This window comes from Dermacentor albipictus, chromosome 1 (assembly GCF_038994185.2).
Source record: "Dermacentor albipictus isolate Rhodes 1998 colony chromosome 1, USDA_Dalb.pri_finalv2, whole genome shotgun sequence".
NCBI classification, from domain to species: Eukaryota; Metazoa; Arthropoda; class Arachnida; order Ixodida; family Ixodidae; genus Dermacentor; species Dermacentor albipictus.
Window position 1 is genome coordinate 232748981 of NC_091821.1, and position 24413 is coordinate 232773393.

General features: G+C 39.3%; 1 protein-coding gene across 3 annotated transcripts in view; it reads left to right on the forward strand.

Moving 5' to 3' along the window:
• The window catches only part of ncm (pre-mRNA-splicing factor nucampholin), a 113537-nt gene that overhangs the window by 926 nt on the left and 88198 nt on the right, over positions 1–24413 (forward strand). For all 3 annotated transcript variants that reach the window (XM_065425874.1, XM_065425875.1, XM_065425876.2), the window contains exons 2-4: positions 18–310; positions 3128–3471; positions 23327–23432. In XM_065425874.1, coding sequence (XP_065281946.1) covers positions 69–310; positions 3128–3471; positions 23327–23432 — 692 coding nt within the window. In that variant the 5' untranslated portion in view covers positions 18–68. The remainder of the gene's footprint in view (positions 1–17; positions 311–3127; positions 3472–23326; positions 23433–24413) is intronic.

The window sequence follows — 24413 nt, forward strand, 5'->3', positions numbered from 1 at the left end:
TTGTTATTTCTTTTCAGAGTTGTCTGAACTGTTGAAGGGTCTCCTGTGCACTGTTTGGATCTCTGATAATGGCTGATCAAGGAGAGCAAGCACTGGAACGTAAAGCACCCAGAGATCCAGACTGCCTGCTACTGGGAGATGAGAGCCCTCTGCAAGAGGACGCTACTGGTGAAAAGACATCCGACTCCCAGGACGGGCCAAAGCAGTGGGACTACTTCCCTTGGGATAGATGGTCACGTGAGAGGAGCACAGACTCAAGAGAAAGGAGTGTGGACTCGCGTGACTCAGCCACAAGGGAGAGGGATCTCCGGCAAGTGTTCACAAGCTACCTGGCACTTCTATAAGGAAACATGAGTATTGTATATTTAAAAGTGATTTTTAATTTTGTATATGTGTGTAGTGCGCACTAGCCCCACAATGTCTGCAATATGCAAAAACCAGGAAGTGACACTGTATTTTGCAGTTCTAGAAAAAGACAATGTTCACCCAAGCTGCTCTCGTATAGACAGGGAATAAGGTATTTAATAATCATGGCGAAATCAGTGGGATGGGAGAAACCAGTGAAATGAGCTTCAGAGCCTCGTGAAATAGTAAACTGGACATTTTGAAAATGCTGACTTTGCCTCAGTAGCAAAAGTATGTGCCGAACATGGTTCAGTCAGCGTACAATTGTATCTGTTCTGACTTCCAACTTTTTGAAAGAAGTTACTGCAAATAGTTGGTGGATGTGATAACTTAGTATTATAGAAACTGACATTTATCTGAATACTAGAAACAGCAGTGTTGTGAAAGAATTGTTGAATTAAGGGAGACATTAAATATGCAGAGAATATAAAACTCCAATGTAATGAACTCCAGGAAACACATTTGGCCAAAGCTGAAGGCGATCTTACAGTAATGAAAACACAATGCTGGCAAGTTCTGCTGCAAGAAATGCAATTACATGCCATATAACATCTTTACTAATTACTACCTCCTAATGTTACAATCAGTAGCTAAAGAAAGCTCACCTACGGTATTTTTAATAACATGAACAGATATAGAGAGAAATTTAAAAACTGTGGCAAACAGCAGTTATGAGCCCCCAACTCAGCGATATGCTTTGAAGCTCTCATGTGATCTTGAGAAGAACACGTTGCAGGATGCAGTCCACACTGTTCTGGAACCTCAAGTAATGGCACCACATGCAGCCGCAAACCTGTCAGTAATGAAACACCTCCTGAAATATGTGCCCACTGGCAGTCATATTCTTTTACCATAGTGGAATACAGCTCTGATGATGAAGATTTTTATTTATTTTCATATGTGGCCTTACACCTGCTGTGTTGAAGCCTTTTTCTTTGCATCGTTCTGCTCAGTCGTGGATGGACATGTCCAACCCATTTCCTAGCTTACAATGGTAGATTGCAGAAGGAGGTATAGATGTAGTAGTAGTTGTAACACTCGGTTCAATGCCCATATGTGCTGGAATGATTCTCTACACTACTGTGTAATATTTTATGAGAATCATTCTTAATTCTTGAGAACAGGTAAACATGCTCAGCCCATTTCACAGCTGATATCTGCTGGTCACAGTGAAACTAAATTAGATACTACGTAATGAAAAGTTGGGCTAGTTGCAACTGTAACATTATTAAAACGATTTTTCCAGCACTTAGTGGAAAAGGGAAGAGGAAAGCGAAACAAAGCAGCGACACAAAAGAACACTCCAGTGTTCCTTCTGTCCAGTTGCTTCCTTTTGCCTTCCTTCCGCTTGTCCACTAAGCGCTCGAAAAATCTTTTTACTAATGAATTAGATTAAGTGATGTGCGGTACGAATGCACTTTTGAAGGTGAAAGGAAATGTGCCTTTAAGATTTGACTTTGAATGCAAGGATTAGAAGGGGCTGTTTCATCTCACCTAGCACTCTGAGCACCTCCTTGTGCGCAGCTTGAGAGGCGTGCCACAAAAACGGAACTAATTATTTTACAGACACAATGGCTATCCCAGGGTTCAGGCAATGCCTGAGCAAGGCAAAGGTGGGGACATAAATAGTAAAGAGAAGAGAGGGTAGGAAAACTTTAGATGAGGTGACTTGCTGGTACATGTTTGCAACTTTTCTTCGAGGATTGTTTGTTTCTGAATTCTTTACCTGTCACTTATTATCGGTGAATGCATACCCTATGAGTGTTACAAATGGCTTCGCCTATAATATTCCACATCTCTTCAGTGTGAGTAAAATCTACATCACGAGTCAAACTTTCATTTTGGGACCTCATTAGGGAAACATCAATTATGCGTCATTTTAAACTGATACATGTGCTGTGCATTTTATTTATTACACCTTTACTCATAATGTCAAAAATAATGTAATTACAATGTAGTGCCTAGAACTTCATTGGATGTCAGTTGCACAGAAAGAAGTCATCATACCTTGGTGGTGAAGCAGCGCACTGACAAGAACAAGGCAAAGACATACAAGAAAACATGACACTCGCTGTGTGTCGTGTTTTTCACTTTTCTTGTGTGTCTTTGCCTTGTCAGTGCACTGCTTCATCACCAAGGTATAATGATTAATCACCAACTTGCCGAACTTTCCACATTACAGAAAGAAGTCACTTTGCTATTTTTAATGGAGGGAAGATTACATTTAGTGTGTTGTTTTTTGTTTCTTTCTGCATGTGGAACTTTAGCATCTGGTTTATTATCCAACCACTGCAGGAGTTTCTCATTGCTACTCTCCCTTTTTTTTCCCCCATAAGGAACACATTGGTGATAGGTTCATTGTGTAACTCAATTGTGCAGATTCTGTTGCTTTAAGTAGCTAAGACATCAAGAGTGTAAGCAGTTTTGATACCTGGCTTGACCAGCTGTCTTTCATAGGGAGTAAAATTCAGAAATTTGTGCATGTGTATTATATTTATTTTAATGTTTTAATGTGTATTATAGACCTGAAGTGACCAAAGTTGGTGGTGGTAGGCCCTGACAGGATGCACTATTTTTGTATTAATAAATAAATAAATTCTAGAAACCTTCACTTTAACATCCTGAACAGCCCCAGATGTCACTCTGAGGCATACGTTAAGCTTGCGGTGTTAACTGATTGTGACAACTGTATGCAATATCATGTGGTTATGGGTCTGCACAGGTATGCTGAAGAACGGAAACGTGACCGTGAGCGTGGCCGACGTGAGGAGGTCATCCTATATCGTCACAGAGACTCTGAAAGCTCTCAGAGTGATAGTACTGAAGAGGAGGAGGCAGAAAGCTCAAATGAAAGCAAAGTGAAGGCTCCCACATCCACTGCTGTGAATGAAAGTGCTGAAAACAAAAGAACTTCCTCACAGGAGGCCGCTCCTGTATCACAGAGCCATGCTGAGAGGACTGAGCATAGTACAGCATTGACAAAGCATACCCATCAGAGGGCAGCCAAAACTACCAAGAGTCCACCAACCAGCAAGGAAGCTGCAAAGCGAATGGAACTTGCCAAAGGTGAAGCCTTGGGCTGTCTTTCAAATAATAGGGAAAGGGGGGATAACAATAGGACCGATATTGCATCTTTGTACTTGCATGTTCTGTCTCCGTTGGAGTTTGCTTAACTGTGTTAGTGTTGGATTTTGGTACTTCATGTCATTTAGAGAGTAATAGGAAAAAATTGGAAATATAGTCAGCCATAAGTGCTGTTATGAGAGAACCCATATATATTGCTCACCACTTCAGCAGCCTTGAACAATAAAACTGATCCGTTGGTTTCAACTTAGCAACAAAAGGCTATCCAAGCAACGTATTCATGCCAGCAGTGTGCTGTACTTGTTAACCATTCTTGCTGTCACCCTTACCACTTATTTCTGTGTAAGTTTCAGGTTTCACAGAGCTGTTGAGAGTTAGTCATCTTGTAAGTAGGTGGATCCAAGTGAGGCAGTGCAGACAGGTATAAATGCTTATTGTACATGAACCACTTGCTTGTGTAAATGTAAGCACAGATGTCATTTGAAGTTGGCACTTGTTGGTAAGCTTTTTAAGGCACTATGACTGCTGGAAATACTTTCCTACTTTGTTGAAAAGTAATAAAATTAGCTGCTTTCACTACACTCAATACACTACACATTACACAGTATAGTGAGTTTGCGTGGTATTTCTCTTTCTTTTCTCACTTTTTTAATATTTATTATATTGAGGATGAAGAATATTGGATTGAGGATGAATTGACTTGGTGGAGATAATACGATCAGTGTTAGTGAAAGTGCGCGTCTGGCTATCTACCTGCAGACTACGCTGTGTGCTTATCTTTATTTGCGTAACCTGCCATGTTCTGCCAATAAACATGGTATGGGATAAAAACCACTGCCAAAGTCCCTCCCCGAGTGTCATCTGAATAGAAATGCGCTAGGGATTTAAGCAAGAAAACCATTTATACATAGCAATGTAACACTGAATGTGTTGTTCATACTTATAGGGCAAGTGGAAGTTTACCAAAGTTGCTGTGGCATGAGTGGCATCCTTCATGTGGCTCTAATTTCAAGGCATGTAATCTATAGTGGAATCATAGTTTTCTATAGAATCTATAGTTTTCTAGGGGCAGTAATTTTTTTAATTAATGTTTACTTTTCATGTGTGGCCTTGCTCTTGAAACTGTGCACTATTCTTTGAAGCCAATTTTTCATTCGTTTTGGTTTGAAAGCAAAAAGGGAGCACACTGTTTATTTGCAGATTACATCAGCAAGAGCTATTAAAGCTCCAGAGCGCTTTGGAACAAAAGCAACGAGATGCAATTGACTTGATAAGGGTGTACCAACATTGCAGTTACATGCACACACATACACATCTCACAATAAATTAGAATAATACCTGTGTGCTTGGTTGAATCTAGATAGTGTTTCTCAACTGCAAACATTACGTTGAGTGCATAAATCGTGCATAAAAATTGCTCGTGTAAGTTGCATTACGCAGCGAAACTGCAGGCTCATAAGTGAACAATACACAGCCTGCAGTAAAGCTGAGAATTTTACACTAAACTTATGATGTCATGTATATTTTTGCATGTGTGTTATACATAGTAGAAGTTTGGAAGGTGTTGTTATGGACAGTTTTGCTTTGTGGACACAGGGATTTAGAGGATGTGTTGCACATATGAAAGCATCTCCTCTTGCAGACTTTTTATGATCTTGCCAACCCACTTGCACACTACCATTGTGTCATAACTAATAGTGCTGAAAATGGGCCAACAGCTGTACCTGATCACATCATTCCACTCGCAAAATTAGTATATCATTAAGCCTGAAAGGTATGCTACCTATCTAGGCTGACCTAATTTTGCTTTTTAGCACCTTTAATATTCTTGCATTATCATCGGGGTTATGTAACTGAAAAGGAAATTTCTTATTTTTACAGTGCAGTGGTCAAATTTTCTTTTTACTTGGAAGTTCATAACCTACATTGAGCAACAAGTAGTTAAGAACACAACTGTACTAGGCATTACCTGCTATTTTTTGTAATGTGGAATGCTTTCTTTAAAGCCTATTATATCTTGGTCTCCTTTCTTGCTCACAGTGAGGGTATGCAGCCAAGGAGACATTAGCACCATGAAAATGTCGAAATATTTTTATTAATTACCGTGAATGTGCTATTTATCTTTTTAATTGATGTCCTTTGACAACATGTTGCAGTTGCAAAATATAAGATGAGCAGTAGTGAAGTCGCGTCTACTTAGTGGAAATCGTAGGACATGCACTACCCTAGGGATATGCATTTTTAAAGGGCCCCACACCAGGCCCCATAGCAAATTGTGGTTATACGCTGGAAGTTGTGTCCTCTAGGAAGCATTCTGCCGGAAAAATTTTTCAAATTGGCTCATTAATAGCCGAGATAGAAATATTTCAGTGCCGCGAACCCATGATTTCAGGAGGCAAGCACCACTGCGAAGAAACACTCTCCACTTGCCCTGTCTAGTCTCCACAAGCAAAACCCCCTCCGTGTGTTCTCCCATACTGGAGCTCGAGAATTGCGTGACACATATGTCACCGGCCCCACCTTCACTTGTTTTTTCTCTCCTTGCCGTTTTTTTTTGTTTTTTTCTTGTTCTTTTCCCCGCCTCTTCTGGCGCTGTGCAGTTTCTCTGACAGCATTGCGCGCGAGCTGTTGTGATGTCTTGTTTCGCACAGCGCACGATTTTGCGTCCTGTGCACATGGACACATGACTAGTGGTATAATTCAGTGCTTCATGAATACTGAGGCAGAGCAAGTGGATCGCAGAGCATGATCACACCGCTGGAACACGGTAGAAAATGGCATAGTTTCGGTACCCGTGCACGTAACTGCATGACTGTGGAAACAAGCAGACGAAGCGGAAGAACTGCTTCAGTGTGAAGTAAAACAAAAAACATGCAGACATTCCGTTTGTTTGTTTTATTATTTCTCTAAACTTGAATTCGTCAATTCAATCAACAGATCTCACAAATAACAGATTTTGCCTTGAATAATTCTCAAAGTCACGTGTTAACATGAGCAGTGTCACACTGTGGGCATGACTATGTAGGTGCAGGGATGTGACTACGTCACCGTCCAGCTTGGAACGTGGTGTCGAGAGGAAAAGGGAAAATGGCGTTCGGATTGAAATTTCAGACCTTTCTGCGGTGCATAGTGATGCAATTCTTCAAATTCAAATACGATCGTTAGCGCGCATTGTATGCTTTGCGCTTGTCAGTTCAAAATGGCCAGACCTGGTGAGGGGCCCTTTGAAGTGTGCTGTGAAAAATGAATTGGCAATCCAGTTCACAATTTCACAGAAGCGGTTCCCTAGTAGTTCACTACAATCTTAAAGGGACAGACAACCGCTCAGAACATGAACCGAGATAACCCCGCTGATGGAATGATTCTCTATCGTAGTTGCTAAAACGAGCCATGCTTTTCTCATTACACGTGGATTTATATTTTGAATTAATCACTAAAAGTTGCGAAAAATGACTTTTAGCACCTCACGCTGCAAAAATATGAACCTGCATAAGAGCTCCACCACGTGACCTTCTACTAATGTATGCAGTTCCTGGTCTTTTTATTATTGAAATGCAGTATACTTTTTATTATTATAAGTTTTTCTTGACTTACAGTGTGCAGGTAAGCCTTAGTTTGTAGTGAGCAGAAAAGTGGCGCTGCCTTCATTTTCGACTAGTTGCCTTGGCCCGTCTATCAACAGAATGATGACGACAGGGGCTAGCCAGCCATGATGTAGGCGTGTACTTGGAGAAAAATGCGGTACAAATGTAAGAAATGTCTGTACAACAACGCGAACTTATTGCACCAGCTTTTTATCTTCAAAAGTGGTTGAAATGGTCAGAATGTAGGTGTTTAACCACAGTTACACTCACTCCTGTGAAAGCAGAACAAAGGGTGGCTTACACAATTTGCAAAGCAGGCTATCGACATTGCTCTCACTTCTCAGCATCTTTGAAGGAAGGACTTTTACTTTTCAGGGCTGCTCATATCGAAAAATTCTACTTACTAAATATCCACGCACTTTTGGAACTAACCGCTACAGATGTAAACACTACTGAGGGTGAGGTTTGCATTGCGCTACAAAAAACTAAGCCCTAAAAAATCGGTCATCAGTCCCTTTAACTGAAACGTCAATGCATTTTTCAGCAAATTTTAGGAGCTGATATAAAGTTGGTATACTAGATTTAAGATTTCTGCATAACAGACATGACTTCAGTACTGCTCTACTTGAATTTCGCAGTTTCTACATGTCTCCCAAAGTGAATAATAAAAAAAATTAATTGGCACATATGTAATTATGCTTTAAACGGGTATAGCTGATATTTTTATTGCCATTAAGAGGAAAAAATGGAGCCGGGCAGGTCATGTAATATGTAGGTTAGATAACTGGTGGACCATTAGAGTTATAGAATGGGTCCCAAGACAAGAGAAGCGCAGTCAAAGACTGCAGGAGACTAGATGGGACAATGAAATTAGGAAATTCACGGATGCTAGTTGGAATCGGTTGGCGCAGCACAGGGGTAATTGGAAATTGCCGGGAGAGGCCTTCATTCTGAAATGGACATAAGATAGGCTGCTGCTGCTACTGCTGCTGCTGCTGCTGATGATGATGATCATGTAATAAGGTAAATATTAGGTAATTGGTGAAGTTGAATTTCTTTTTGCTGACATCTGCCTAGCCATGCAGTCTACCTGGGAAAATGACAGGGGCTTAGATATAAAAATTTGAGTGTTCCACATCAGAAAAAATGGCTGGTATATATTTCTTATGTTGTCTATCCTGTACTTATATTCCAAAATGATAGCCTGCTATGTTACATTCTATAGTATCAAATTCTGCTGTGGGCTTTGCATTGAGTTTATCATTCTTAAATCTGGATTTTGAGGTATCAAACTCGGTGAATCGAAACTGATATGTTGAGCTTTGTGAAATTGAAAAGGTTCAACCTAATAAGGGTTTTGTCACCTGCACGTGCCTTCATCATCATGGGATGATTGAAGGGCAGGTGCAGATAGGAACAAAGAAATCTGCAAAGGTGAGAGGGGAAACCTAGATAACAAACAAGGAAGGTGGTCATGGAACATAGTCATTGACTTCAGGCACTTGCTTGTTAATACTTGGCACTATCATGCACTTAAAGCATTATGTGTCCCAGCCATTTCACTGAATGAATCATTTGTGCACATTGAACTCTGTTCTTTACCATCTGTTTACTTTCTCATATTCCCACGCTTTTCGATGTTTACAAGTGATCTTTGCTACCTGTAGGTCTTTTCAGAGGTGTATCTCTTGTTACTATCCCTTACGTAACAGGATCTGGTGAAAGCTGGAAATATATACGTACTTTTGCGTGCAGAAGTTAGATACTGCAGTTGTAAATTTGCCTGTTGTGCGTTTGTGAAGTTTTATCAACTCTCCTGTTTCGATGGATGTGGGTTTCTCTGTTTGTGCATATGTGGTTTCAGTGAAGGTTTATGTGCTGTTTGGGTGATCTGTAGGAATATGGTGGCTGAGTGCAGGTTTGCAAGCGGTTGTAAATACCACATGAATACTCCTTCTAATTTTCAAATACCCTGTTCCTTGCTGTATAAGTGCTCTTTACTTTACTTGGTGTAAATTGACTCCATGATTTCCTTTCACTTTCTACATTCACGTGAAGTGCTGCTACATTATATACTGAAATGTTGTGTACTGTATTGAGTGTGCTGTTCCTGCCTGCAATTAGCTTAGGGCTCACTTGGTAATTTAGAGTGCTACAAAAAGTGGTTTTCAGAAATATTATACTGGTTGTACAGGTGGGGACAAAATTTTGTGGGATCTGCGAGCATATGCCAAGCTGTGCATTCTTGTACCCTTTGACAAATGAAGCACCTGGTATTGCATATTGCAGGCACATGAGCACAACAAGATGCGCACGTGCAGTGCCATGTCTCAACACCAGGCACTTGCATCGTCGGAGGGCGCAAGAGGGCAGTTTTGGCAGCTGCTCGCAGACCCACAAAATTTTGTACCTGCCTGTGCATGCTTTTGTGCATGTTGTTGTGGGTCTTACGTAGGGATAAGCATATTCGCCGTGCAAATTCTTTTTATGAAGCAACTCTTCATTCCTCTGAAGTGCCTTCATTTAGGCATGCATTAAGTGACTTAGTTCTTATAAGGATCTAATTCTTGCGGATCACTCACACTCTATGAAAAATCAGTTCTGCAGACAACTTGTACTGCACATGACAATAAATCAGCTTAGGTATAGAAATTTTTTCATGTTAGAAAGTTATTCTGAGAGTATTTTGGGCCAACTATCTTGAACATAGAGCTTGCCAATACATGATTGTTTACAGTAAACCTAAGTTGCAGTCACTAAAAACCATTTTCCTAATGCATTAGATACACTATAACTTCAAATTCATTGTTAATTGTCGTAAGTTTCTAATTCAACAGTAAAAATAATGGCATGATAAATGGTTTGCTGCTTGTGCTAACAAGCAGGGTGAGCTAGTTATTGCCATAAACACAGTTTCACGACATTTTTAAAATCCTGACTTTCATCTAAAGCAGCTCTACATTGTCGCATACAGAATCATTCTAACAAATATGTCAGGCCAGTTCTGCTGTACTTATTTAGACAGCCACAAAGCAGGCAAATTCATCATTCTTAAGTTCTACAAGCAGCAGTATGTAAGGAGCATTCTTCATTTGTAGCAGTTTAAAAGCGTGAATAAATTCAGTTTGGTCACCTCGTGCAAGCACAGTGCACACTATAATACACCCATGCATGACCACATACCATCTTTTTTGGTAAATTTTCCCAAGTAGCATAGCAGTTTCGTCTTTCATCAGTGAGTATGTTCCCACTTCTGCTCACGGGATATCATTTTAGAGCAAGGTGCAATTTTGTAATTCTAAATAATCATTTAAAGCCTTTATTGTGGTAACATGGGTATTATTTATCAAAATAATATGATCAGCTTGTGCCTCTGTTTCAATAGCTGTCACCCTTAAGTCACAGGAATGAGACAGGTATTCTGCAAATTGTATTGATATAATACTGTGAATTATGTTTTTTTTTTTCGAATTTTGTTGTCCTCAAGTTAGTGGTGCAGTTAGTATCTTGTGAAGTGTTGGGTGCAGTCGTAGGCATGTTATGAGTAAAAAGTAATTATAGTATTGTTAAATGTTACTTAGACGATAAACTAGAGAAGGGCAACCAAGGGGATCGATTTTGTTAATTATGACCTGATAAAGCCAACAGACAAGGAAGCCAAGGTGAGCACTGGGGAAATTAGCTGTAGTTGAAATTGTAATGTAGAAAATAATAAAGAAAAGTGAAATTAAAGTGGACGAAAAGAGTCACCAGTGGAAGCCATGCCCATAACCTCCGTATTACGCGTGCATTGCACTACCAATTGTGCTATGGCTGTCAATTCGTCCGCTACCCTAGGTATTTGTGTTTAGTAGATCTAGCCCTAGGATGTTAGCCAAGTTGTTCTACATCCATCCACCGTGGCTCTGAGTGGTGTTGGCTAACATTGCTAGGGCTAGATCTAAACATAACCACCCAAATGAGTAGACGAATTGATATCCATAGCACGATTGGTAGTGCAACGCACGCGTAATGCAGAGATTATGAGCTCGGCTCCCACCGGCAAGAAGTTCTCCTTTTCTTTACTTTCAGTTCTCTTTTCTTCATTATTTTCAACATTCCAATTTTAACCACTGCTAATTTCCCCAATGCTTTCCTTGGCGTCATTGTCTGTTGGCTGTATCTGGTTATAATCATTGTCATCAGCCTATTTTATGTCCACTACAGGACGAAGGCCTCTCCCTGCGATCTCCATTCACCCCTGTCCTGCACCGATTCCAGCTAGTGCCTGCGAATTTCTGAATTTTATCACCCCACCTAATCTTCTGCCATTCTCCACTGTGCTCCCTTCTCTTGGCACCCATTCTGTAACCCTAATGGTCCACTGGTTATCTAACCTACTCATTACATGACCTGCCTAGTTCCATTTCTTTCTCTTAATGTCAATTAGAATTTTGGCTATCCCCATTCGCTCTCTGATCCACACCGCTCTCTTCATGTTTCTTAACGTTATGCCTAACATTCTTCATTCCATCGCTCTTTGCGCGGTCCTCAACTTGTTCTCAAGCTTCTTTGTCAGTCTCCAGTTACTGCCCCATATGTTAGCACCGGTAGAATGTAGTGATTGTACACTTTTCTTTTCAATGATAGTGGTAAGCTCCCAGTCAGGATCTGGCAATGCCTGCCGTATGTGCTCCAACTCATTTTTATTCTTCTGTAAATTTTCTTCTCATCATCTGGGTCCCCTGTGAGTAATTGACCTCGGTAAAGGTATTCCTTCACAAACTGTAGAGGCTGACTGGCGATCCTGAACTCTTGTTCCCTTGCCAGGCTATTGAACATTATCTTTGTCTTCTGCATATTAATCTTCAGCCCCACTCTTACACTCTCTCTGCTAAAGTCCTCAATTATTTGTTTGTTGTAACTCGTTCACAGTGTTGGTGAACAGTGCAATGTCATCGGCGAACCAAAGGTTGCTGAAGTATTCGCCGTTGATCCTTACACCTAAGCCTTGCCAGTTTAATAGCTTAAATACTTCTTCCAAACATGCAGTGAATAGCATTGGAGAGATTGTGACTCCGTGTCTAACCCCTTTCTTTATAGGTATCTTTCTACTTTTCTTCTGGAGAACCAAGGTAGCTGTGAAATCTTTGTAGCTATTCCCAAGATGTTCACACATGTTTTCTGTACTCCTTGATTATGTAATGCCTCTATGACTGCTGGTATCTCTGCTGAATCAAATGGCTTCTCGTCATCTATGAAAGCCACATAGAGAGGTTGATTGTACTCTGCGGATTTCTCTATTACTTGATGACATGGATGTGATCCATTGTAGAGTATCCCTTCCTGAAGCCTGTTCTCTTGGTTGACTGAAGTCAAGTGTTGCCCTTAATTAATTGGAATTTATCTTGGTAAATATTTTACACAATACTGGAAGTAAGCTAATGAGCCTATAATTTTTCAATTCTTTATAATGTCTCCCTTTTTCTGGACTAGTATAATGTTCACATTCTTCCAGTTCTTTGGGACCTTTGAAGTCGTAAGACATTAATAGACAATAAAAAGTAACATCATGCCCTTTGCTGAGCAGAGGTTCATTTAGTGCAGTCATCAAAATGCCTTTGTTTTGTAAGACGGTAGTCATCTAGTTCATGATTATTAAGACCTATGTCCAGCCTTGAAAGATGCTTCGTATGGATCCTCTAAAAAGTGCTTGAATGGGTGCTCATATTGGCTAGGAATACTAGCTGCATCAGCAAAAATTTTTTGTATTTAACAATCGTGAAGTAGAGGTAAGAAGTTATTTTGTCAGTAGTACATTACTCTTGTTCGCAGACATGAGACAGAGCGTAATAAAACTATAACTAATATTCACTATTGTGCGTACGCATCAATAGCACATATGAAGCTAGCCAGTCAGTACTTCTAACATTCTACAATTTCTGAAATATTCATCCCCACTATACATTTATGTTTCACGTTTCATCTTTCAGTGCATGGGGAAGTCTTTTTGTAAAAAGATAGTTGGCAGAATGTCCATGCATTTGGCTGCAAGTTTTGGACAAATACCTCAAAACATGGTACCTTCAAGGATGATCACTGTAGTTTGGTTATTGACATTTTTTGCACCATGGTGTATTTGTGTTTTTGCATCACATACAGTACTTATAATACTACTATAATGCTAGTACTACTATAATGCTATACTACTAGTACTACTTATAATGACAATAATAATTTATGCCAAAGGAAAAAGAAAATGTCATTGTTACATGTTATAATTTGTTAAGGCTCATTAAATATTTATCTTCTCACTGTGAAAGAAACATGGTGTCTTGTGATAAACGATTATAAGTGTCTGCTCCTGCACATTTCGTGACAAAACCACTTGAAGTCGCAGCATATTGTTAAAGAGATGTACAAGGCCATTGCAGAAGAGAAGTGGAAATGGGCAAGTCTAAGAGAATATTGTCGAAATATGTCATTTTGTGGGTTTGGTTCTCACATAGGTATTAGAAAGAAAAGAAAGTAGAACTTTTTGTTGGACATTGCATGTTATTTCATTGTAGGCCTATTATGTTGGCACAGTCAGAAGAAAATCAATTTAGGTTTTATGTCATCATGGCTCAATTATGTTTTTTTCTATAGCATAAGAAATCGGGAAAACAAAAGAGCCAATGCGGTAGAGAAATTGAAGAGTGCCCACTTTGCCTTCCTCGTTTTTTGCTGTAGAAGGTACTGAAAACTACTTGTTTCATCTGCTTTTTAGCACAACAATAGAGAAATGTAAAAAACATTGCCACTTCAAGTAGCTTGAAGCCTTGGCAAATGGTGTAGTCGTGAATATGCATTTAACATAGCAGAGTTTCTTTAACACTCTTACACCAACAAAATACAATGACTGCTTCTTATATGTGTTTATTTCCTGGCTTTACACATTTTACGGAAGCCTTATGCTGGTACCGATGTATGTGACTTGATAGTGTTACTGCTATACAGGTTGTGCCATTTCTAGAAGAACATGCTTGTTACTTTCTCTCAGCCCTCAGCCATGGCAGTCAGTGTGTAAACACATATGTAGTATTTCTACATTAGTGAATCACTTGAGCATGTAAAAGTCTTAGCAGCTGAAGTAGAGCTTTTACTTATAAAATCTTCATAACAAATGTACTTTTCATTATTTTTTGCTACCATGTGAACATTTGTTCACAGTCAAGTTCCATTACCATTTGTTGTCATATCTGTACAGTTTTGTAAGTCACAAAGTGTGCTGTTGCCTTTCTTTTCCATGTTTTAAAGCTTGTGTTCACATGCTCTTTGTTTCATGCCACGCAATATTTTTTGTCTTTCGAATCCTTTTTTATGTTCTGTTGTATAACAGTTGTGCCAGTTCATTTTCATCCCTCTTTGTGTTCAAAGTGTGCAGTGGTCACCTGTTAGAAATTGCTGAATGAAATTCATGTCCTTATAGACTTGCCTCTGTTTTACTGTTAACAATGAGTTAATTATTCTTAAAAGTTTGGAGTTCGTTATTCTGTACCCTTGTCACATTCAATAATAATTGTTGTTTTTCAAACATGCACAATGTAAACTTATTTATAAAGTTAGCTGAATCACATTATTTACACCTTATTGGAATAGAAAAGTCTACTCAGCTGCTGCTGGGGGCAGCTTGCTGGCCTTTAAGATGTATTAGGGTGTACCTGCTATTTTTCTGTGGGAGGTGTCATTTCATCAGTTGTCCTGAAATTTCTGCTCGTCACATGACCAACGTTCCTGTTTATTAAATTATGGAGTTTTAAGTACCACAACCATTTTCTAATTACAAGGCACACCATAGTAAGGGACTCCGGAAATTTGGACCACCTCGGGTTCTTTGACGTGCACCTAAATCTAAGTACACAGGTGTTTTTGCATTATGCCCCCATCGAAATGTGGCCGCCGTGGCCGGGATTCAGTCCCATGAATTACTTTTTCAGTAATTCAGACTGAGCTGTTGTAACCTGTGGCCTAGCGGACTTCCATTACGTGACATTTTGAAATATTCTAGGTCATATGGAAAACGTCGTAGATTGTATCCCCTCCAGGCACTTAATGTACACTTGTACACATCAGAATACCACCTCAATATCAGGATTACTAGTGAAAATAATGATGTTGTTTAAAATGTGGTGCATACAAAGTAAGAAACTTCTTATTGAACCTATGATGCAAAATTCTGTAATATATGTGAAGTGTGCTAGTGAAAAAAGTCGGAGCATGTATGCCTGGGTGTTTTCTTTATAGCACCAGTTGGTTGTCATGTAGTTGGTTTGCTCATTTCCTTTTCTTAAATAGTAAAAGTTTACATCAGGCAAATTTCTGAACTTCCTAGACTTTTTCACAGTACCCTGCACGTGAAATAGTCAATTGTCTTTTCGTAGCGGCAGCATTCTTTGTGGACTTCACAAAATGGATGTCACATTTGTGGGTGCAACAGATCTCGTAGAAATGTTCAAATTCCTAGTCTGTTCTGCTGCAGTATGTTTTTAATGATGCTAAAGGTTGAAGGAATTTGTTACTACTAAATAAATCGCAGCTGACAGAGGTAATTGGCACCTGAAGAACATAATGTTTAGTAAAAATATGTTGCTTGCCATTAAAGATAAAGATAAAGTGCTGTGCTCTTTCTTTCAGAATGAGCAGTGCTTATTTAATGCCAACATTTCAAGGACTAGCCACTCACAAAAGTTACTTATGCAAAATGGCCACAGAAAAATAAAGTTTTGTTGAACTGAAAGCATGCCTTCGAGAAAAAAGCAATTTAGATATGCTTTCTGTGCTTTCCTATGTAACTTGTGGAATCTACCTCAGTTCACAGCAGCACACACACAGACATTATTCTTATATTTTGCTTTTGTTTGTGCTTGCATTCGTGTTTGTCAGTACACACATCACTGTAACGCAAAAAACCTATTTGAACAGCTGTATGGCACGGCATTCTGCCGGCTAATATAGGATGCTAGTAGAAAGTGAAAATGGTATGCAAATATCTAAACTTTTATACAGCTGGTATAGACTTTCATGTACTTATCAAGACTTCTCATTAGAGAACCACTTGCAAGCCTGGTATAATTCTCGCAGCACTGGATAATAAGCTCATTGATATATGGAGCTTGTTTTGTTAGTTCGTTGTGTTATCAGACGCTTTCAAAAATGTTGTCAACTTCAGGCATTTCGCGGCACGTGTCATTATATAAAGGTCCGGTGTTGTGCCAACAGACATGCTTAGTAAACCCATTTGTAGTTGCACCTGCAGTGAGAAAACTTAGCAGATTCATGCTGATTCTTTATGTAATAAAGAGCACAGGAATGAGCACATAAGAAGGGAACATAACAAGGGTGCTAACTCTCAACTACAGGGACATAGGTGATAATACAATATAAATAGAATACGAATTTGTTTCCATCGTCACTCTATGCAAAAATACAGTGATGTCGAGGACACAGACAAAAAGCCTGTGAAGGGGCTTGTTATTGCAGGTGCCCTTTTCCAACAGAACAGCACAGTACATCGTAAATGTAATACAAGTAAAAAAAAAAATGTGTTAAAGAAAAGTGCCTTCTGGTATGCAAAAATTAGCACAAAATATGGAAAATCTTTCTCAAATGCAGCAATTAAAAATAAAAAGTTGGAATGGTATGTTTTAAATGACTAGTTTCTCATTTAAAGCATTTGGTAGTGTAAATAGAATCATCGGTCCTACGTAGTTAGTGCATGTGTTAGGTGTTTTCTGTTGGTCACTGTTTTGTGTGTTAAAGTAGTTATTTCTTGGAGGGCTGTGTGGCTGTAATGTATGCTTCATTGTTTTTCACACTCAGTTCATAGCACTTTATCAATGGGGCAGTGTATAAGTCTGTTGTGGGCAGAAGCTTGAGTTGTTCCAAGATAGGTTTAGTGTGTGTATCATACTTTACGTTGGTGATTGTGCGAATCCCGTTCTTCTGAAATAATTGGATGTATTTTTTTTATATATTAGAGAAAGTTGTGGTCTCCCAAATCAAGTGACTATAGCTAAGAATTAAGAAAACCTTTGATTCGCTTGATTTCTGGCCAAGTAACTGTCGTTATGATGCCAACAGACATTGAGTCAAGCCAGGGAAAGCATAGGAAAAATCACCTATTCTTGCATGTATTTTAAATGTCAAAATATTTAAAGACGAGGGTTACAGTTGTGATTATCCTATTATTCGTAATATCAGCGGTAAGAGCTGAATACACAGTTTTCGCACGCGGCGCGATGTCACTGGCTAATACTCCCATGGCCAGATTGTTTATGCACAGTGCTCAGCAAGTAAAACACGATACTCAGGACTGCATGGCGGCCAGCCTTTTTTGCACCACGAGTGAACGCTGGGTTATTGTTGAGGAGCCAAATGCAGTCGCGATGCATTACAATGTCACCCAGTTTCATTTGATACAAAAGAACACCACCCATGCACCCCATACAGATGGTAAACCAGCAAAGCTGAAATGTGCGGCACGGGTGTTTATTGCTGGGTTAATTGTGACAGTTCCATAAACTCTTTCTCAATCATTAGTTATGTCCTTGTGTTTCTTAATGAGGTTACGCACACATTTGGCTTAGGTTTATCATAGTGTTCATTTCGAATGCCGCACGTTGAGCTACGCAATATCACCATCATGGGGGGGTGCAATGAGTGGTTCATTGTGTTAATCCAGCTGGTTCATCGAAGTCTTTCTGAATTATGTTACACATTTATGTTTCGTAATGTGTTAATCACAGTGTGTATGACTCGGTTGTCCACTGCAGTTACCAAGTGACACACCGGGAACGCACATTTAATTTAATTAAAGACAGGGACACATTTTTCAACCCCAAATCCTCAGCCTGTCTCGGCCACTGGTGATCTCGCTTTGCGGTGGCGGCATGACATTGTCACTTTAGCTAGCTCCGCTTCACGAACTAGCTCGGCCGCACAAGCTGCGAGATGGGCCCAACATCGCTGCTTGAGCTCCACAAAACGAATGCAATGGCTCATACCCCGCAGGAGGGTTTCTGTGGTCTGACCACGAGCGTTTCACCTAGGCATATACAGCTTCGCTGTAAAAATCCATTAGATTGGTTTCCCCAATGCCCACCAGTGGTGAAAAACATTCCTGCAGTCGTGTACTCCGAGTATCGCATTTCAGTTGCTGAGCACTTTTCGTAATAACTTAAGAAAGTGGATGAAGTGGCGGTTGCCATTAAGCCATATTGGCAGATTATTGCAAGTTTCATTTGTAGACTGTTGGTTTGGCTCCCACTGATGCCAGGTTGTTCTTACGGACACTCATTTCCTGCTTCCCCTCAAGAATAATGAGATAATCGCAAACCTAACCATTGTCTTTTTTGGCAGCTTTACTTCATTTTTGACTGTTCTGCAAAAAACTAGCTCATGTCCCCCCTATGCATTGCTCGTCCTGTCCTTTTCATCACTCTTATTGGTCAATCCTGGTGACAACGTTGGCATGTAAGCCATTGATTAAAGGTTGAAAATCAGTTTGGAAAGGAACCATACCATATTTATTCTGGAAATACTATTAAATACATGTAGCTTGCAAAGTGGGTGGGCCTTGCACATGCACTTGCAAGGCACCAGAAAGCAAACATCACAATAATCAGGTGACTGGCAATATAGAACAATGTTGCACTTTTCTAGAGAGCTATACAGTTTTTGTCTGATGTATTTGACTTTTTTCTTTCACTAGCTGATCTGGCGAGAAAAAGGTTTTTGTTTTTTATATTCTCATACTCTGCACCAACAGGAAAGGTCTCTTTATTTGATGTTTTGTTTGTGGTGTAATGTGCCTTCTGTGCAAATAAAACTTGATAACCATGTGCAACTGAATATACTTTATTAGCACAATGTAATAAAATAAAACAGTGGTGGTATTAAAACAATAGAAGTGTTAAAATTAGTTTAAATGTCATTTGATGCTAGTAAACATATGAAAGGAAAAAGGGGATTGCATTTTCAGCACAGTGATGCTTTTCAGTGGAGTTTTCTCTGCTGCATAACTCAAATATGCTGGTCAGACATTTTGAGTTATTAAATTTTTAGTAGAGCTTTTGTAGCCTATTGTTCGTCTAGAAATAGTAGTTTCCAAATTTTTTTACTAGTGAAAAATGAATTTGAATGTTTCTTTAAGAAATCACTCCTCTACAGTTTTGTTAGCCTGGTAAATATGTAGAAAGAGTACAATAATTTTTTCTTTGTTATGTGTGGACACTGTCATGTTACTGAAGTGCAAAAAAAAAGGAGGGAGGTGGGGTGAGAGCAACAGTGAAAAAAACTTTTTTGCAGCTTTTTGCTAAATATATACAGTAGCTGTACTTAAGTTAAGGTGCTATAGCCCCATTGCCATATAGTTTATTGTCTACTTGTTAGGACTGAATGGTAATGGCTGCAGTACAATTGTATCTTAAATGTAAGTACTCTCCCATTCTCATGACAAGAGATGTCTGAAAAAGAAAAACAGATGTAAGCATCCCCTTTGTTTCTGAATGCGGGTTGGGTGTTTGACAAGTATGACAGCTGATATGGTGATGTGTAGGAGCCTGTGTCAAGTGATCACATCGGTGAGTGGCAGTAAATATGTGGTGGTGGCAAGCACTAATTTCCCTAATCATCAATACTTTTAAATGGCTCTGAGTCTGAGTGGTTTATTGTTAAGTTCCTGAATAAGAAATTTTGTTTATTGTCCGAACTTTGTGATGTCTTATTTGTTTTAAATCTAAACATGTTCCACCAGTTTGGATGTGATGGAGATGAAACGAATGGGCACTTAGGTTTGATTGAATAAGGTATGTGGAAACTTTACATGCCTGCAGTTTTAGCAGCCTTTTACATAATGCTTTCAGTACTCAACAAAATGTTTATCACATTATAGAGAACTGGCTTTAGTAGTGCTTATGGTCCAGTCCCATGAGCTGTTACTAAAATAGCCATGTATGTAAGCTGTCTCTGTAATATGTTTCAGCCTAAGTATTACAATGGAGCAGTAAGCACTACCTGCAGTTCTGCGAGAGCGTTCAAATAATCTTGTGCAGTGGTTGTGGCGCTGGTCTGCTGAGTACGAGGTTGCTGGTTTAATCCTTGGGTGGTGAGAACCACATTCTAGTATGGGCACAATGAACTGTGTTCGTGTACTTGAGTTTACATGCACATTAAAAAACCCCAGGTGGTAAACTCTAATCCACAGACCCCCCCCCCACCCCCCCACCCCCCACTTCTATGACATCTGTCATAGCCTGGTTGTTGTTCTGGGAAGTTGTAAATTAGAATTTTGATATAGCACAGCTAATGATACTAAGTAAAGAGCTTCAGGAATGCTTAAAATTGTAAATGAATTCGTGTGAAACTCAAAGTGCTCATGTATTACAACTGTTGCCATTTGGCCACATTCACAACCCAACATTGTCATGGTTGTCCATGAGAAGTTTAAAAATAGTGCCGTAAGCAGTGTGTTTGCAGCATTATGCAGGCTAGTCAACTGACTGTACTAAAGTGCACTTGTTCCCGAGAGAGATCCTTGTGTATGAAGTCATTCCTTTGTTTCAGCTCTGTATTGTGGAGTTCTCACTTAATTTTCTAATGTTCAAAGTTAGTGTTATGTAAGAGGCAAACTGGTAAGTGGTGTTCAGAATAATAAGTTTGATTCATAGCTGCATCTAAATCTTACACATCAGCAAAGGTACTGCGATTGTTAACAGCAGAACTATGAATTGAGCTACACTGCTCAATTCACTCATCTTGCTTTGCAGATGTTTGCATTTGTTATTAAACTTTACAAAACAAATGAACTATACCCAACTATACTGCAGTGTTATCTATGCCAGATTTTACTTGTATTTGAACTGGCATTGCAATATAGACAATATTACTGTGAGGATATGCCTTACTATATACCCAAAGACATAATACTACTACGAGGATATGCCTTAGAGAATGCACATTGTCCTCTGACATTATGCGCTGGTATGTTTTTCAGCATAGCCTTATTTATATGTGCAATTCTACATAGAGCATTCTAAAAGTATTGTGTGCATTTTGTTGAAAAATTTTTCCTTGTGTTTAAAAGCATAGGAGAGTATTTATTTCATATGAGCATGATATGGTGTGCATGTGCGGGAACAGGTTGAAGTCTGAAGGTTTCGAAGGCTCTTCGTTTGCTTGATAAATCTACAGACCTTGGCCAGTATGGAAGGACTGGCCCTATAGCTTGTGTTTAGGTGGGCTGTTTGGTACATGGCTTCTTAGTAAAACAGGGCTAAAGTGGGATGCTTAGGTCAAGAACCAGGCAAAACAATGTTTTGAATCTGTTTCTTGCCTTCTGTGTCTTCTCTTAATTCTATATTTAATCACAGTCATTAATCACTGTTGAAGCACCCAAGACAATGGCTCACTGGTTATGGCCTTCTGCTGCTGACCATGCGCTTGTGGGTTCAATTTGTAGCTATTGCAGCTGTATTCCAAAGGAGGCAGAATGCAAAGACAATAGTGTGCTAAGGAATCGGTGCACGTTAAAGAACAAGTGGTTAAAATTAATCTGAAGCCATTCAGTCAATCCCTGTCGAAGTGAATATATTTATAGTATTTAAAAATTTGGGTACAAAATAGTTTTCTTGTTTTGAATGCTTGCCCTGTCAAAGAAAATTGCTGCTTCATCATTCAGATGTTTCATATTAAACAGGTAATGTAAAATAGCTTTCTTAAAATTGGTATGACACTAGTGTATAATCAATCTGTTTGTTTTTTATCTAGATTCATCTGTGCACAAGAAATGCCAGTCAGCTTGTAAATTCTTCAGAAAAAATTAACTCTTGGTTCAGAAATAATTAACTCTGTCAGTGTTAAAGAGTGACTTTATATGCCAGATATACCTTGCACAGGTCTGCATGAATTTGTGTTATCATATCAGCACACAATAATTTCATGCACAAAAGTCATCCTAGCTCACAGTGTAGTGCTAACTGTTTGCATTGCCCATCCAACTGCAGGTGAGATCATTAACATTGCAAATTTTTTAATCCCTATGTTGCTGTGAGGCATGGTAGTTATAGTGTCCCTGGGTAGTACTTCGAATGCTTAGGTTGTGGGGCCTTATGCACATCTTAACCTGAACGCATCCACATTTTACTTTTTGTGTCTTTTGTCCTCTAGAGCATGCCCCTTGCTCGAGGTCTTTTTTTTTTTTTTTAGGTTTTGCAACTGGTCGTTCAGATTTCTGTTCTTTGTAGTTGTGCATACTGACATAGTGCATTTTTATGTTAAATTAATACTACAGAAGATGTACAGTGACTTGCATTTTTATCCTTATAAATAAAATAAAATAAGGTTGAATTTACCAAATAGCGTGTTAGCACTATAATCTTGAATGGCAATTGCACTGTATCACCTAGTTTATGAAATAGCATATGTACTGCTGCTATCACCTTGGCAATCAAGAAAGTGATTTCAGCGTGTCATAGTGGCTGGCATCGATGCCTGTCCACAGTCTTTTTCCACCAGTGATATATGTGTTGCTGGTTTGCTGTGAAGGAAATGAAATAGCAAAGGCAGTGGCGAGGGGCTTCACAGAAATCTCAAAATACCAGCCCACTCGTTTTAAGTGCAGGGCTTGCACATTGTACCAGATAAGCCAGAGAAATACAAAATGTGATGTTACGAAAACTAGACTGCATAGTGCAGTCTCTGTGCAGTATACTCTTACACAAACGTACACCCTTTGGGATGTATATTTGCCACGCAGCAATAATCATCATCTGTCTTGCTTGTGTTTCCTTTCTTGAAGATGCTACGCTCGCTACTTTCCTGTTGAGAATGCTCTGTCATGCTGATAACGTGCATGCCGTTTGTGATTTGGAAGTACTTGGCTCGCAGTGTTATAGAACAGAAATGCGGACAAGACAGATGACTATTGTTGTGTGGTAAGGTACGACCCAATGGATGTAATTTTGTTTAAGAGTGTACTTTAGAGAAGGAAGTGTTGAAATTTGAAGAAGTTCTTAACTTTGATGGGATAAATATGAAAGTCGGTGTATTATATGTGCTTATGGTATGTGGTAGTGGATTGCGCTATTACTATTAACAGGATTGCACAGAAACAGAACTGGGAGTAATATAGCAAATGGAATGCACATGTACAATGTTTCACGATGGTTCAAGTTGAGACATCTGCAGTACTTGTGTCAGACTACTGCAGCTACTTTGTGGTTCTCTCCTAACAGAGGCCAGTGAGGGTTCTACGTGTGTGGCTAACAAGAGAAATGGAACTGCTGACCAGAAAGGGTCTGGTGACAGTCACAGCAAAACATCGAGAAACGGCACCAAAGGGTGAGCATGTACACATTACTTGCCGCCAGAAATGTTTTCAGATGGGCTGGTAAAAATTTATTACTTTGAAAACATTGTCTACCATTTGCCTTGCTTACCCTTCAGATTAGTCTCCCTCTCTCTTTCTCAACCCCCCCCTCCCCCTTTACTTTTTTTCTTACTACTGCTACAGTTGCCATGTTTTGTGCTGCAAGCTAGGGTTCCACACCAATGGCCAATAGTATCTTCCTTGTTACAGGTCTTCCAAAATTACTTCGAAGTGTGAAACAAAGTGGTTGGTGCTGGAAACTATAAATTGTTAGATTTCCTTACTGAATGGCATAACAGCCTGGTGCTTACCCGATTCCTGTTTTATTGGATTATTATGACTAGTGTGTTTGAATGGGACAAAAGATTGAGCTAATGCATTAATTTTTGCCATTTTATGTAGCTATTTTTTTTTCCAAGTGAATAATGATTGCATAGAGAGAGAGCTGTAAAATACAGTCAGTAAAGCTATCTCAATCTCTATGGCACTTAGTTTTCTGGTTGTGAACAATGGTTTTTCATTTTTAATTTGTGTGTGTACATTTATTTGTATGTTGTGGAATGCCAGCTATGCCAAAAGGACCATTTCCAAAATTTTCCTCTGTATGATTTCTCTTGTTTTGCTCTTTTATGAGAACCTAGTGCCATATAAACAGCGGTAACTTGCAAGTAGTTTTGTGTTTGTAGTAAATATTGGGAAATGTGTCGACTATCGTCAGACCACTTGCAGTGGATGCTGTTCAGGCCACAGTTGGTGTAGCATTGGCCCATCTGCTGTAATTTGATTTCATTTTCCATTCTTCTTCTCTTACCATGTGTCAAGCTGAGTAGACAATCCCAGTGATAATGGCAGTGCAGTGGCATACAAACCAATAGTGAAGGGTGAAAAAAAAAAAGGAGAATGAAATGAATCATTACGAAATGTGGCTGCAGATATTGTGCTGTTTTTTCGCA